This window comes from Nerophis lumbriciformis, linkage group LG11 (assembly GCF_033978685.3).
Source record: "Nerophis lumbriciformis linkage group LG11, RoL_Nlum_v2.1, whole genome shotgun sequence".
Taxonomy (NCBI): Eukaryota; Metazoa; Chordata; class Actinopteri; order Syngnathiformes; family Syngnathidae; genus Nerophis; species Nerophis lumbriciformis.
The window spans coordinates 37,908,443-37,924,521 of record NC_084558.2 but is presented as its reverse complement, the minus strand read 5'-3'; the positions used below and the strand labels follow the sequence as shown (position 1 = coordinate 37,924,521).

General features: G+C 38.9%; 1 protein-coding gene across 1 annotated transcript in view; it reads left to right on the top strand.

Moving 5' to 3' along the window:
• kcnh4b (potassium voltage-gated channel, subfamily H (eag-related), member 4b) overlaps nt 1-9,433 on the top strand; it is a 92,211-nt gene extending 82,778 nt beyond the window's left edge. Inside the window, exons 18-22 of the mRNA XM_061966662.2 lie at nt 1,933-5,813; nt 5,897-5,964; nt 7,193-7,291; nt 9,101-9,207; nt 9,283-9,433. Coding sequence (XP_061822646.1) covers nt 1,933-2,655 — 723 coding nt within the window. The 3' untranslated portion in view covers nt 2,656-5,813; nt 5,897-5,964; nt 7,193-7,291; nt 9,101-9,207; nt 9,283-9,433. The remainder of the gene's footprint in view (nt 1-1,932; nt 5,814-5,896; nt 5,965-7,192; nt 7,292-9,100; nt 9,208-9,282) is intronic.
• The last annotated feature ends 6,646 nt before the right edge of the window (nt 9,434-16,079 follow it).

Below are 16,079 nucleotides of genomic sequence, written 5' to 3'. Positions count from 1 at the left end.
GAGAATAAAGTAATGTCACGACAAAAAAAGTGTAATTTTACAAGAAAAATGTCAGAATATTATATGACAAAAATTAATAATTTTACAAGAATAAAGTCATAATTTTACAAGAATAATCTTGTAGTACTATTAGAAAGGTTCATAATTTTCCGAGAATAAAGTCCTAATATTAAGACAAAAAAAGGTGTATTTTTACAAGAAAAATGTCAGAATATTATGTTTAAAAAAACCTGATAATTCTACAAGAATAAAATCATAATCTTAATGTTGTAGTATTATGAAAAATCTCATAATTTACGGAGAATAAAATGGTAACAAGATGAAGGTCACAATTTTACAGGAATGAAGTGGAGAAAAACCTTGTAATTTCCAAAAATAAATAATAAATGTTAACAGGAAAAAAGTAGTCATTTTACACAAATAAAGTCAAAATATTTTGAGAAAAAAATTGATACAAACACAATAAAATAACTGAGGTAATTGGTGATTTTTTTTTACAAAGTTATATAATTTTATGATAATTAAGTCCAAATAGTATGAGGGGAAAAAAGTTATTTTGTTACATTAATAAAGTTTTAGTTTCATGAGGAAAACTTGGGAATATAATTATCTAGTTTGGCTCACAGGTGGTGTGATGTCAAATGAGGATGGGTATTTTACCTTCAGGACATCATGAAAATCTGCAACTTCGAAGCTGAAACTTCTCTTAAAAGGGGAGCAATTAAGTGAGAGAAATTATTAATTTTATAAGAATAAAGTTATGGTATTATAAGGAAAGGTTTTTTGCCGATTAAGTAAATATATTGATAGAAAAACATTTTCATTTTCCAAAAGCAAAAAATCCTGTTTAAGAATAATTCTGAATTTTAAAGTTGTATCATGGGGACAGTAAATTCTATTAAGAGAAAAAAGTTTTCATTTTGCAACAATAAAATCTTAATATTATGAGACAAAAATAATAAGTTGAAGCATCATGAGAAAAAACTTTTTTTTTTTTTTTTTTAAGATGAAGTAATGTTAAGTGGAAAAACATCTGATTCAGTTAGAATTTTAAAGTTGTATTATGGATTAGAAACATTTTATTGAGCGAAAAAAGTTGTGATTTTTCAACAATAAAATCTGAATATTATGAAAGAACAAATAAATTGTTGTAATATTATAAGGAAGAAAACTACATTTTTATTTTAACATTGAAAAAATATATTTTTCAAGACAAAAAAAATCTAATACATTTACAAGAATCAAATCAGAATTTTAAAGTTGCATAATGGGAAAAAAACGACTTAGTTTTCTTAGCGTAAATTGTTATTATGTAGGGAAAAAAAGTTATTTTAAAACAATAAAACCTAAATAATATGATAGGAAAAATCTATAAGTTAGAGTATTATGAGGAAAACCGTCATAATTTTGTAGGATAAAGTGAAAATATAAAAAAATATATATGATCATTTTCCGAGAGGAAAAATCGAATATATTTACAAGAATTAAGTCAGAAATTTAAAGTTGTATTATGGGGAGGAAATATTATTAGGAGTAAAAGTTGTCAACAATAAAATCTGAATATAATTATGTGAAAAACCTCCTCGCCTGAACACAGGTGATGTTCCTCCATGTTCTGTGTAGTCGAGATGATGAATGAAAATAAGATGCAATCAGCACCAGGTGGTCTCACAGTAAGTACTGTAGCTTCCTGCAGTAGGCCGCCATAATTCATCATCGGTGTGCAATGTGGAGCCCAGAGAGCTGACTCAACATTGTAACAAAGCAAAATTATACGATGACGACCTGAACAATGCGCCACCTTCCTCCCTGCGTCATTCCCGACACTCCTTTGTCTACTTCTTCACCTATTTGTGTCAGTTAGCGCCGTCCCTGCGGGTTTGAAGCCGCATCTGCTCGGAGGACTGCTTCATTTGTCACTTGCCTCTGCAGGTGGGCACGTTAAACCAGGAAGTATCGGAGCTCACCCAGGTCCTGCAGCACATGATGCATCTCCTCCAAGCCCACATGTCCTCCACACATCAGTACTCCTACCCTCTTATCCATCAGATGGTGCCCAGGGCGCCCTCCTTCAACGCGGGCAGCCACGACTCTCACAGCCTACCAAGTGTGCCCCCCTGTGCCCACTGGGGCCACCACGCCTCCAAGCCTCATCCAGGGTTAGCCCAGCATCACAGCTCCAGCTTGACCACGCCCCCTTGGACCGGCCCCTCCCTTCTTAGCACCAGAGGAGGTTTCCCAGGTGACAGCCCAAGCCTTGTACCTAACTCCGGACATGCAGACCCCCTGGGCAGACCTCTCAGTGCGAGCCCGACCACCATCAGTCAGTCCCAGCCCACTTTGTGCCTGCAGCCCCCCGCCGACGGCGACGAACGTTTTTGTTTTCGTACGAACTCATCCACAGACAACCTCCTCGCTCCATCCGCCACTTCTTCTTACCCTCTTCTCAACCTGCACACGCATTCCCGTCCCAGTCCAGGCCAAACCCCACACGAGGACACGCGAGCGGAAGTCTCGCATCTCCCTTTACTCCCGGATTCCACCCCCTTCGTGGAACACGCCAGTCTGGAGTGCCTACTGGGGACTGGCAGGGACGTTGGGACGTCGCCAAGGCCCGGCATCAGTGTCCAGACGCCGAGCACGGATCACTCCTGATGCCTGGACCTCACATCATACACATCAGTTCATACAGCTTCTAACAGTGTTTGGGAATAAGCTTGCAGACCCCCTGAAGCCCACTTACGATACAGTAAGTCCCCCAGGATCTCATGTTTGTCCAACTTCATGCAGTATTAGGGACACACACACACACACACCTAAAAAGGCTACTTCTAGGAGAACAATGACATTATTACCACATAAATATTTACATTGCTGACAGTAAAGTAGTTATATTATGAGAGTTAAATGAGTAAAGACATAATATCGCAAGAAAAAAATGGTAATTTAAAAGAAAGTTCATATATTAAGGGGAAAAAAACTAAAATTGTAAAGTAAGAAAACTGGTTTAAATTTTAAAATAGTTGCAATAATATAAAAAGTTTGATTTAACAAGAGTAACGTTTTTATAGTATGTGGAAAAAAGTACTTTTGCAAGAATGTCATTATTTTGGACAATAAAGTAGTATTAGAAAAAACGTTTGTAATGTTACAAGACTAAAGTCAGAATTTTACAAGAATAATGTTGTAGCATTAAGAGAAAAACTCAGTTTCTGAGAATAAAGTGGTAATATCACGACAAAAAAAGGTGTCATTTTACAAGAAAAATGTCAGAATATTATATGACAAAAACTAATAATATTACAAGGATAAAGTCATAATTTTACAAAAATAATCTTGTAGTACTATTATAAAGATTCATAATTTTCCGAGAATAAAGTAGTAATATCACGACAAAAAAGGTGTCATTTTACAAGAAAAATGTGAGAATATTATATGACAAAAACTAAGAATTTTACAAGAATAATGTCATAATTTGACAAGAATAATCTTGTACTATTTACTATTATAAAGATTCATAATTTTCCGAGAATAATGTGGTAATATTAAGAGAAAAAAGGTGTCATTTTACAAGGAAAATGTCAGAATATGATATGATCAAAAACTAAGAATTTTACAAGACTAAAGTCATAATTTTACAAGAATAATCTTGTAGTACTATTAGAAAGATTCATAATTTTCCGAGAATAAAGTGGTAATATTAAGACAAAAAAATGTGTCATTTTACAAGAAAAATGTCAGAATATTATATGACAAAAACTAATAATTTTACAAGAATAAAGTCCTAATTTTACAAGAATAATCTTGTAGTACTATTAGAAAAAATCATAATTTTTCGAGAATAAAGTGGTAATATCACAACAAAAAAATTTGTAATTTTACAAGAAAAATGTGAGAATATTATATGACAAAAACTAAGAATTTTACAAGAATAATGTCATAATTTGACAAGAATAATCTTGTACTATTTACTATTATAAAGATTCATAATTTTCCGAGAATAATGTGGTAATATTAAGAGGAAAAAAAGGTGTCATTTTACAAGAAAAATGTCAGAATATTATATGACCAAAAACTAATAATTTGGCAAGACTAAAGTCATAATTTTAAAAGAATAATCTTGTAGTACTATTAGAAAGATTCATAATTTTCCGAGATTAAAGTGGTAATATTAAGACAAAAAAGGAGTAATTTTACAAGAAAAATGTCATAATATTATATGACAAAAAACTAATAATTTTACAAGACTAAAGTCATAATATTAAAAGAATAATCTTGTAGTACTATTAGAAAGATTCATAATTTTCCGAGAATAAAGTGGTAATATTAAGACAAAAAAGGAGTATTTTTACAACAAAAATGTCAGAATATTATATGACAAAAACTAATAATTTTACAAGAATAAAGTCATAATTTTACAAGAATAATCTTGTAGTACTATTAGAAAGATTCATAATTTTCCGAGAATAAAGTCGTAATATTAAGACCAAAAAAGGTGTATTTTTACAAGAAAAATGTCTGAATATTATGTCAAAAAAAACAACCTGATAATTCTACAAGAATAAAATCATCATCTTAATGTTGTAGTATTATGAAAAATCTCATAATTTACGGAGAATAAAATGGTAACAAGATGAAGGTCACAATTTTACAGGAATAAAGTTGAGTAAAACTGTTAACAGGAAACAGGAAAAAAGTAGTAATTTTTTACACAAATAAAGTCAGAATATTTTGAGAAAAAAATTGATACAAAAACAATAAAAATAACTTTGAGGTAATATTAGAAAATGTTGGTGATTTTTTACAAATATAAACTTGTTGACAAAGTTACATAATTTTATGATAAATAAGTCCGAATAGTATGAGGAAAAAAGGTTATTTTATTACATTAATAAAGTTTTAGTTACATGAGGAAAACTTGGGAATATTTAGAGAAAAAAAAGTAATTATTTTTCACCCATAAAGTTAGAATATTATAAGAACACAAAACATTTTCCCTTTAAAAACATAACATGATGTTTTTCATATTAGATATGTGTGTGACCCTAATACTCCTCCTGTGTAGTTTTGAGCATTTCTATGCAAAAGGCATGTTGTTTTTTGTGCATTATCTCAACTTTTACCGACTCGTGTCTAAACTTTAGCATATTTAGCGTGTTACCTCCTTGCATGGTAAAATATTCTTTTTCCTAAGGAAAAGGTTTGCAAAAATCAATGTGTAAGCATTCTAGACGACAAGCTCAGATGATTGTGTGTTCATGCAACACAGCGTACATGTTTATCGGATTCGTAAAGTGACTGAATCATGAATTCAATAAAACCCAACCAAGGCAAATTAGATCACTTTCATTTCCAAAACTCTCAATGCCTCTTTTTGTGCAGCAAAAAAAGAAAGTGCCACATGTTGTGTGCTTTCGTGGAAAAAGCTCAAAAATGCTAAATCTTTGAGTTATCCCTTTTAAAGAGCAAAAGTGTCATGACTGACTCAAGCTGATTATATAAGCCAACATTTCATCTATTTGTTGCCTAAATCCAAGTTGTTTTGATTTATTGAAGCAGCGTCACACACTATATTACATTATTTTTAAAGTTCTACAGTTCAGGAAGCTTGAGAATTGTTTGTTTACACAGTGTGGACCACACTGTGATTTTTTGCTTGCATTTATTGTGTAATAATGTGACCTTTCCTCACTCACCAAGTTAATGATAAACTTGATTTTATCCAGTAATATTAACTTATTGATTGATATAAAGAAGAGCCAGCTAGGAGCTTCACATCCAGAATACACTTTCAGACCAACAACATCTTTAAGGTACAGTATGGTCGTCTCTTTTTTGCACATTCATGTACAAAATATTCATGCTTTCTTATCCTTTCCTGCTTTTATTCCTGCAGACTCGTGTCATCAAGCAACATGAAGACTGTCGTACTTGCTCTACTGGTCGTTTTGGTTTTCAGTCAGGGTGAGTTTAATATGTCAGATTTTGCTAGTTGCATTGGTTAAATCAGGGGTCCGCAACACAAAATATTAAAAGAGCCATATTGGGCCAAAAATACAAAACAAATCTGTTTGGAGCCGCACAAATTAAAAGCCTTATATAAGTGTTATAATGAAGGCAACACATGATGTAAGTGTCTATATTAGCTATATTAGCCTACTATCAAAATGACTGTGATGCAGGCTGATGCAAATCTTTGTTGACAGAAATATTTGTAATATTTATTCTACACATTTTTACAGTATTGAAAAGCATTAAAACAGAGGGTGAAATAACTCCTGGAAATTACTGGCTCAGAATGGCCAAAGGTATAAATGTGTGTGTCCACGTTAAAGAAAATGGCAGGCTGTCTTCTTCTCATGGATTTATAACAGTCTTTGCAAGCTGGGTAACTTTTGCTGTGGTCTGGAACAGCATGGCACACAAACAACTATGAGAAATGCAGCCAATGTTACATACATATAAAATGTCATGAGACATGCAAATATAAATGTAATACACAGAGGACATAAGTCAAGTAAGTTAAATGAGCTTAAATATACCTACAAACGAGGCATAATGATGCAATATGCACATTATTGGGGCGGTACAGCTCGGTTGGTAGAGTGGCCGTGTCAGCAACTTGAGGGTTGCAGGTTCGATCCCCGTTTCCGCCATCCTGGTCACTGCCGTTGTGTTCTTGGGCAAGACACTTTACCCACCTGCTCCCAGTGCCACCCACACTGGTTTAACTGTAAGTTAGATATTGGGTTTCACTATGTAAAGCGCTTTGAGTCACTAGAGAAAAAGCGCTATATAAATATAAATCACTTCACTTCACACTTCACATACTCCTAGCCTAAATAGCATGTTAGCATCCTGATTAGCACTCCACACAATTCAATAACATCAACAAAGCTCACTTTAGTGCATTAACGCACCACATAAAAAGTTTGGTGGACAAAATGAGGCAAAGAAGGAGTATTAGCGTCGGAGAAAGTTATACATGTAAACAAACTACAGTGAGTTCAAGGACCGCCGAAATTAGTAGGACAAAGCGGCGCTCGCCAAATGCTCTCATCAGTGAAGCGGGTTTAATGTAAACAGTGGGATTTCTAACAATTAGGGAGGTTTGTGTCATGTTTTTCCTCCTACAGAAACCATATTAAAACAAAAAAATATTTTCCCCCCATCTTTTTCCATTTTCATACAGTTTGAAAAAGCTCCAGGGAGCCACTAAGATGGAGCTAAAGAGCCGTATGCAGCTCTAGAGCCGCAGGTTGCTGACCCCCCGGTTAAATCAACCAGAGAGGTACCATTTTGGATTTATTTTTGGTTTGTTTATTTTGACATCCCCATTCGCCCTAAAAATAATACTGGTCCTAGTTAAGGCCATGTCATTACCAAAAATGATTCCCGGGCACGGCCACCGCTGCTGCTCACTGCTCCCCTCACCTCCCAGGGGGTGATCAAGGGTGTTGGGTCAATTGCAGAGAATAATTTCGCCACACCTAGTGTGTGTGTGACAATCATTGGCACTTTACTTTATTATGTCATTTTACATATTCCGCTTTGCACATCCTTTTTGAAAAATATTATATATTTTGTGTTTTATTTCAAATCAGAGGTTTGGTTGACTAAAATGGCATGAAAAAAAAATGGTTCCCTACATTATTGGTAAAAAAAAAATTAGATGTGGTTAAAATAAAAATAAAAATTCAATTTTTTAAACTTTTTTGGGGATCTAAGTATAAAAAGGGTGTTTTTCTTTAATGTAAATTCTGACTTGCTCCGGAAGTAATCATATAGACAAGTAAATGTTGTTATCAATTATAATAATAACCTCATCCCAACTGTTTTACTTAATGCCCTCTTTTTTTGTTTGTTTTGTAGAAAATAATGCATAATTTGTTTTATTTACCGGTAAATTACATGTTCTTATGACAAAATTAAAAAAAACATTTAAAAATTACGCCTTTGGTTAGGTCTACCATTTAAATAACTATACATTTCAAATATATATATATATCAAATAAATATATACTGTAGTACATTTTTATTACAGTTTCACAAGAGGAACAGTTTTAGGACCTCAAAGTAAAACGTTTCATTTTTAAAATAACATATAAATTGCCACTTGCTTCAAACTTCACAATACATTAAACAAAATGTTTGAACTAGTCATACCTAAAATAAGCATTTTTTTAGAAAAAAACCTTTTTGTTTTTACCCTTGTAATTAGGGGTTCTTGTGATTAAAAAGGGCATACAAATTGTCATTCAAACATACGTAATATGCAATTAATATCCATTTTCCATCCATCCATTTTCTACCGCTTATTCCCTTTTGGGGTCGCGGGGGGCGCTGGAGCCTATCTCAGCTACAATCGGGCGGAAGGCGGGGTACACCCTGGACAAGTCGCCACCTCATCGCAGGGCCAACACAGATAGACAGACAACATTCACACTCACATCCACACACTAGGGCCAATTTAGTGTTGCCAATCAACTTATCCCCAGGTGCATGTCTTTGGAGGTGGGAGGAAGCCGGAGTACCCGGAGGGAACCCACGCAGTCACGGGGAGAACATGCAAACTCCACACAGAAAGATCCCGAGCCCGGGATTGAACCCAAGACTACTCAGGACCCTTGTATTGTGAGGCAGATGCACTAACCCCTCTGCCACCGTGAATTAATATACATTTAGAAAATAATTGCAGAATAAAATCTTGATTGTACAGTCAAATGTGATAATTTTACGAAAATAAAGTTGTAATATTAACATTAATCAAGAAAAAGCTGTAATATATGAATTTTTTTTTCAATAAATTTACTCGAATAAAGTCATACTTTAGCGGTATAAAGTTGCATTTTTCTAAATAATCAAGTTGAAATTTATGATTAAATGTGTGACCTAATCAAGGCTGTAGTAACCTGGTCACAAACATTCAACACCTTATTTTTGAGTCCTCACATGACAAAAAGGACATAACAAACGTAATTTTTTTTAAAAAAAGATTAAGGTTTGAAAAATTATACTTGACATTCTTAATAGAGGTTTATTAATGTGGTCATTTTTGGAGCTGAGGGTAAAAAGTGTGTATTGATGACACTTTGTCTAGGTGAAGCCCTGAGGTGTAACTGGAGGTCAGCGTTATTGTTCCCAAGGAAACGTGGAGACCTGCTTCGTCCCAGCTGACACGTGTTATTGTTCATTTTCATGGTTCCTGTAAGTACTTTCTATCGGAGTCATCTTCTCCAGTGACCATGCTACGTCTTTCATATCATTTGCTATCTTTCACAGCTTCCATCCACTCTAAGGGCTGCATGACAATGGCCGAGTGCCGGAGAATGAATCGACCTGGCGTCGCCGTTACCTGTTGCACCTCTGACCTGTGCAACTGACCAATTGACACCTGACATCTACACATCAATAAATAGATGGATGTTTACAATAGGTTAAGGTTTGTTACTCAGTGGCCTAGTGGTTAGAGTGTCCGTCCTGAGATCGGTAGGTTGGGAGTTCAAATCCCGGCCGAGTCATACCAAAGACTATAAAAATGGGACCCATTACCTCCCTGCTTGGCACTCAGCATCAAGGGTTGGAATTGGGGGTTAAATCACCAAAATGATTCCCGGGCGCAGCCACCGCTGCTGCCCACTGCTCCCCTCACCTCCCAGGGGGTGATCAAGGGTGATGGGTCAAATGCAGAGAATAATTTCGCCACACCTAGTGTGTGTGTGACAATCATTGGTACTTTAACTTTTTTTAACTTTCACATATGTTTAACAATTTTCATTAATGAACATTAAATGTGATTGTGGGTGGGATTGGGATTGCGATGAGGTGGCGACTTGTCCAGGGTGTACCCCACCTACCGCCCGAATGCAGCTGAGATAGGCTCCAGCACCCCCCGCAACAAGCGGTAGAAAATGGATGGATGGACATTTGCACATCGCTGAAAAGTATTAGGATGAAGCAAAGCTGATGTTGTGTTTTCTACACCCACTACAGGAGTCAACCAAAAGCAAAGCTACTGATAAAGGAACAATTTGGAGTATGTGGCTCCATCTTGTGGTATCGTTAGGGCTGACAAGATACTGTTTTTACGCAAACTTGGGTTTTAGTTTTTAATTTTGACAGTGAATGCTGTCATATTTATTATAATTAACCATTACAATTAATATACCATTTTAAAAACTGCTGTAATTAGCACCTTTATATAATTAAATTAACCGCTGAGTGTGTGGGATACAAAAAAAAGCTTAAATTAGTGCTGCTGGCTCAAAAAACATTAGTATTAACATGTGGCTGTAGGCAACCTCCTGTCTTTTTTTGTATTATTATTACCTATGGTATTATTACTTATGGTAATATAAAGCACGTTTCTCTTTATTTTTTAAAATACTTCATTAAAGCAGATGTAATACGTTTTGTATGCACTTTATGTGTCTGTTGCAAATGGACCAATTAACGCCTCTATTTAATTAACAGAAAAAGATCACGCAGTCGCCCAAGTGTGTGTGGTCTACAAACGCAATTAACCACAGTGGTGTAATTAGTGCTCTGTCAAAAACAAGGACATTGCCAGCTGTGGCTGTAGGCAACTGTCTGGTCTAAATATGCACATTAGTGTAACCTATTTTATGGGCTTGCCTCTTTGTGATGTTAAGTTCCTGAAATAAGCTGTTATACAGTATATGCCTTGAGCTCTTATATTGAAGGCGCAAAGAGCGGAAGTGGTGACACGTTATAGTGGAGCAGAGATTTTGAAAGAAAATAAATAAAGTGGTCCTTGTGTTAAACTCATACTTGCCAACCTTGAGACCTCCAAATTCGGGAGATTGGGGGGGGGGGATATTTATAGCTAGAATTCACTTAAATTCAAATAAAATAGATACTTGACTTTCAGTGAATTCTAGCTATATATAAATGTGTATTTTATTATACATATATACATATAAATAAAATAAATAGTTGAATTTCAGTGTTCAATTATTTACACATATACACACATAACACTCCTCTACCAAAAAATTACTTTTTGGTTGGCCAACGGTTTACGTTGTATTGCGCACCCTGACGGCAAGTGTGGGAGTCGGTTCTGAAGTATGACGTAAAGAGCGGACGTGACGACAGGCTGTCCTCACTCAGGTCCTCACGGACCTGGAGGGGGTGTGCCTTAAGTCCGGCTGGAAATCGGGAGAAATTCGGGAGAATGGTTGTCCCGGGAGATTTTCGGGAGAGGCACTGAAATTCGGGAGTCTCCCGGAAAATTCGGGAGGGTTGGCAACTATGGTTAAACTGGAGCCTCCGTGTTTGTTATTTTGTAGTTTTTATACAGTATAGGCGACATATATAAACCCTCGGTTACATTGGTGGCAGCGGTGGGATTTAGGTCTCGCAAAAGAAAGACATCGGATTACCGTAAAGTTCGGAGAGTCAGCTAGCTTCATCTCAGCTAGCAACGGCGGAGCTTCGTCTTGTCAGAAAGCACGAAAACTCCTTTCATCTTGCTGCTGTCTTCTGATTTATGTGGAATAAAGGCGAGGACCCGCTGGACTATAGCTACAGAGAGCAACGTGGAGAAAGGACGTTCGCCAGCAATGTAAAGATTGAACTCCCGCAGCCATTTTCCGGTGAGGAAAAACAAAGTTTCCCCTGCTGGGCCAGACAATACGACGTAGCAGTGAAGGCGCTGGTTGGAGGCACAAGCAGTAGCTTTGACTATGAACTGGTGAGGATTTTACCCACGTGGCTGACAAAGGCTGCTTTTCTTCTATGGGATAGCTTGCCAGCTGCCGTTCAGGCGGACTACGATCAGGTAAAAGAGAAATTGCAGGAGGCTTTCGGACAAAAAAGTTTTCTAGACCGTTTCAGAGCAAACATCTCTGCCCGCCTCCGTGCTCCCGGAGAGAGTCTGGAAGTATATGCAGCAGGCATAAGCAAGCTAGTTCAAGAGGCATTCCCAGGTTACGGTGATATAGCTCAGAAAGAGGAGAAATTTCGCAGATTTCTGTCCGGACTCGACCCGGCTCTGAGAGCTAAATGTCATGAGCAGGGAGCGACTGATTTGGAGGAGGCCCTGACCATCGCTGGCCGGTGTGAGATGGTCAGAGAGGCCCTAAGGATGGACTATGTCAGCACACAGGTACGCCAGCCTCCCACTGAAAGCGGTACAGCGGGCATGGTGCACTCCTAATCTGATGATGGCGGTGGTTTGTATAGGACTATGGACAGACTTACTGCAGATATGAGGGAAATGAGGATGGAAATGAAACGAATGACAGAGGAAAACACCCGACTGCGATCCAGCCACTGGAAAAATGAACGGCGAGCACCTCATCCAGTACGTGGAAGTCAGTGTCAGTGTATTTGTTGGGAGCAAGGCTGTCTGTCTCGCCCATGGGGTCAACAGAGAGGGCGTTCACCTCACCGTGGCTATGAACTGTACATATTACATATTGTTATGAAGGTGGCTATGAACCGAGAGGGCGTTCACCTGACTGTGGCTGGCGCGAGCGGCGCACAGAAGGAGGTGCCCAGGGAGAAACAGGACTATTGGGGCCCCTACAACAACCAAGCCAACCCCCCAAGTTGGCGGGGTCCAAGACCTGCTAGGAACCCCTCTAATGAGGAAACACAGAGACGGCGAGGTGTGCATTTTCTCTCCCCGAGGAGGGAAGACGCAACAAACCAGTCGGGAAAAGAGATGTAGCTGATGTTGCAGCCCAAACATCAGCTCCAGAACCTATGAGCCCTATGGAGGGAGGGATGTTTAACCTCCCCATGAGTAATGCAATGACACCGGACAAGACAGAACATCCATCCATTTTCTATCGCTTGTCCCTTTTGGGGTCGCGGGGGGGTCGCTGGAGCCTATCTCAGCTGCATTCGGACAGTAGGCGGGGTACACCCTGGACAAGTCGCCACCTCATCGCACGGCCAACACAGATAGACAGACAACATTCACACTCACATTCACACACTAGGGCCATTTTAGTGTTGATAATCCCCCATAGCTGTTGATCTCAGAACAAAGCTCTATAAGTTCTCAGCAGTCTACACACTACTGATGTTTCCGTCACTTCTGTCAATAACTGAAGGACTCCACAAGCTCCTTCAGAAAGAGACTTTAGACCTGGCAGAAGCTTTTATCTGCAAACAAGCAGTGTGTGACACACATATGCATTTGCCACAGAGCTGTATGATAGAATCAAAGCCCTGTGCCACACCCACAGTATCCCAGAACCAGGTGCCAAGACAAGGCATAAACAGAAGAAAATTGAGGATTTTGTGCTGGAGGCAACTGCAGGTTCACACACTGAATTGAACAAATCAAACGCATTGACAAGAGTTACTTTTCCCTTGTGGGGATAGGATGGTTGACGAGCTTGAGCAAAGATTTTGCAGTGTAGATGCAGGGCTACTAAAAGGCATCCAGGCATGCAGTCCTAAATGTGAGAACTTCTTGAGTGAATCACACTTGAATGAACTTGCAAAACACTACAGCATTGACCTGAAAACCGAGGAGGTTCTAGTGGCCAGGGGAGGGGGGGGGGGGGGGCGTTTTCTACCGCTTGTCCCTTTCGGGGTCGCGGGGGGTGCTGGAGACTATCTCAGCTACAATCGGGCGGAAGGCTGTGTACACCCTGGACAAGTCCCCACCTCATCGCAGGGCCAACACAGATAGACAGACAACATTCTCTTATTATTATAATCAAATGACAGCAGTCATTTCCATGAGGTTATTTTCTAATATAAGTGTTTAGGCCCACTTACAATGACAATAACAAAAAATATTGTTTTTCATGAATTGTGTACTTGTATTGTTTGTCTGGGTGGAGGTCCTGCTTTGGAAATAATTTGTACCCCTTTCAGACATTGCATTTAGTTCCCATTAAAACATTCACATGTTGCACAATGAGATGTAAGCAGGGGATCATGTATACATTCCTGCAACTTCCTGTTTGTAAAAAATATATTTTTATTAGTATTTATTTAATATACCAACAGCATTTAATGATTAATATTTAAATTAAGATTCCTAATAAATGACACTAGAATAAGCACACATTTGATTGGTAAATCATAGCGTAACGACCTGGAATTACAATTTATGTGTGGTGTTGGAGTTGTCCGACTTTTTGTGTGGCTGTAAACGCATCACTGGCTAATTGGCATATGAAAAAAATAAGTAACTAAATAGTTACTTTTCACAGTAACGCATTACTTTTTGGTGTAAGTAACTGAGTTAGTAACTGAGTTACTTTTGAAATGAAGTAACTAGTAACTGTAACTAGTTACTGCTTTTCAGTAACTAACCCAACACTGCACGTATGTTAGTGTGGGACGTCCTCTTGACCGATGCCCATGTGTTGGTTCCCACAGCACCAATTTGCTGACTGGCAGCTCCTGATGCCTTTGGCAGTGTCCTGCTAGTCTCATTATCCTTACAGCAATCTTCTCGCTCACCCTTGGTATTCCCTTGTAGAGGATTCTGTTGGTTACGTGCGCACTCTTGTTGATGTTAAGCATTGCACGCAGCATCCTGGTGTAGCATACATCCAGAGACTTCTCCAGGATTAGCTTCAGGGTCCAGCATTCGCTGCCAGACGAGAACAGACTCAACTGTCGCATAGAAGAAGCTGAGTTTGATTTGGCGGGGGAGGTTGGAGTTCCATACACTGGTCATGCCGTTCAGGGCCCTCCATGCAAGTGCCTTCCGCACTTTTAGATCTTGCTCAGTTGAGTTGACCCATGCGCCCAGGTCATTGAAGTCTTCAACTTCTTTCAGCACAGTGCCTCCTGCTGTTATCAGAGGTTGATGTTCTGGTGGAACGTTGTAGGTCATGACCTCAGTTTTCTTGGCATTTAGCCTAAGGCCAACCTTGGCGCACTCTAGCTCTACCCGGTGTAGTAGTTCTTGTGCTTGTTCCACGTTGTTGGAGAGCAGACTGATGTCATCCGCATAGTCATGGTCTGTCAGGACCACTGCCGATTGTCGACTCGACTTCTTTGGTGTCAGCGTGAAGCCAAGTTCCTGCTCTCGCCCATTTATTGCCTTCCTGAGCGCATGATCAAGGACTATGATGAAGAGGAAGGGGGCTAGTGTATCCCCTTGTATAACTCCAGCCAGGATGTCAAACTCCTCGCTGTTGCCATTTGGGGTCACCACCCTGGTCCTTGTTCCTGCGTACATGGACTCTATTGCCTGGAGTAGGTTAGGAGGAATACTGTATGCCTTCAGGATCTTCACCATCGTGCCTCGGTGTATCGAGTCAAATGCCTTTTTAAAGTCTATGAAGCATAGGATTGCAGTCAGGTTGTCCTTCCTCACCTCCTCAATCAATCTCCTAAGTGCCAAGATCTGGGCTGTAGTTGTTCGTCCTTCTTGAAAACCGTTCTGATTTACTCTCAAGTGAGGGTCGATTGCATGCCGGACCCTGTTTAGAATCATGCGGTTGTAGACTTTCGCAGTGATACAGGTCAGGCTAATGCCTCGGTAGTTGTCTGGCTTCGAGAGGTCTCCGGATTTGGGCACTGGCACGATGTTTGATAGAGACTACATATCAGGCAGCAGAGCAAGGTTGCAGAACTCTAGAATAATGTCATCGAGATCACAGTTCTTCAGGACCTCTGGGGATATGCCGTCCGGGCCAGCGCTTTTTCCCACTCTTACTGTGGCTTTTGCCCTGGCGAGCTCTCCGAGTGTGAAGGGACCATCGTTGATGTTCAGGTTTGGGAGGACTGATGGTATTTCTTCTTCCTCAGCTGCGTCTGCTGTTTCTCCCAGCAGCCTTTTGAAGTGACTGGACCAGGTTGTCACCCTCTCCTCCGGGCTGCGTCCCTCCACCTCGCCAGTGATGTCATTCCCAGCTCCGACTTCCCACTTCCTAGGTAAATGGGACGCATCATATGTTATCGTCAACGACCTATTTTCCACTGACTAAAATAGAACGATAACTAATCTGTGTTTTCTCTTCATCCGGCGTGTTTGAAGGTTGCAGAAAGAGTGCACATTTTCCCATAAGTTGTTTACATTCAGACAAGACAAAAGCAAAAATAGCTTTCGTGAATGTGGCCATCTTGATTTCCAA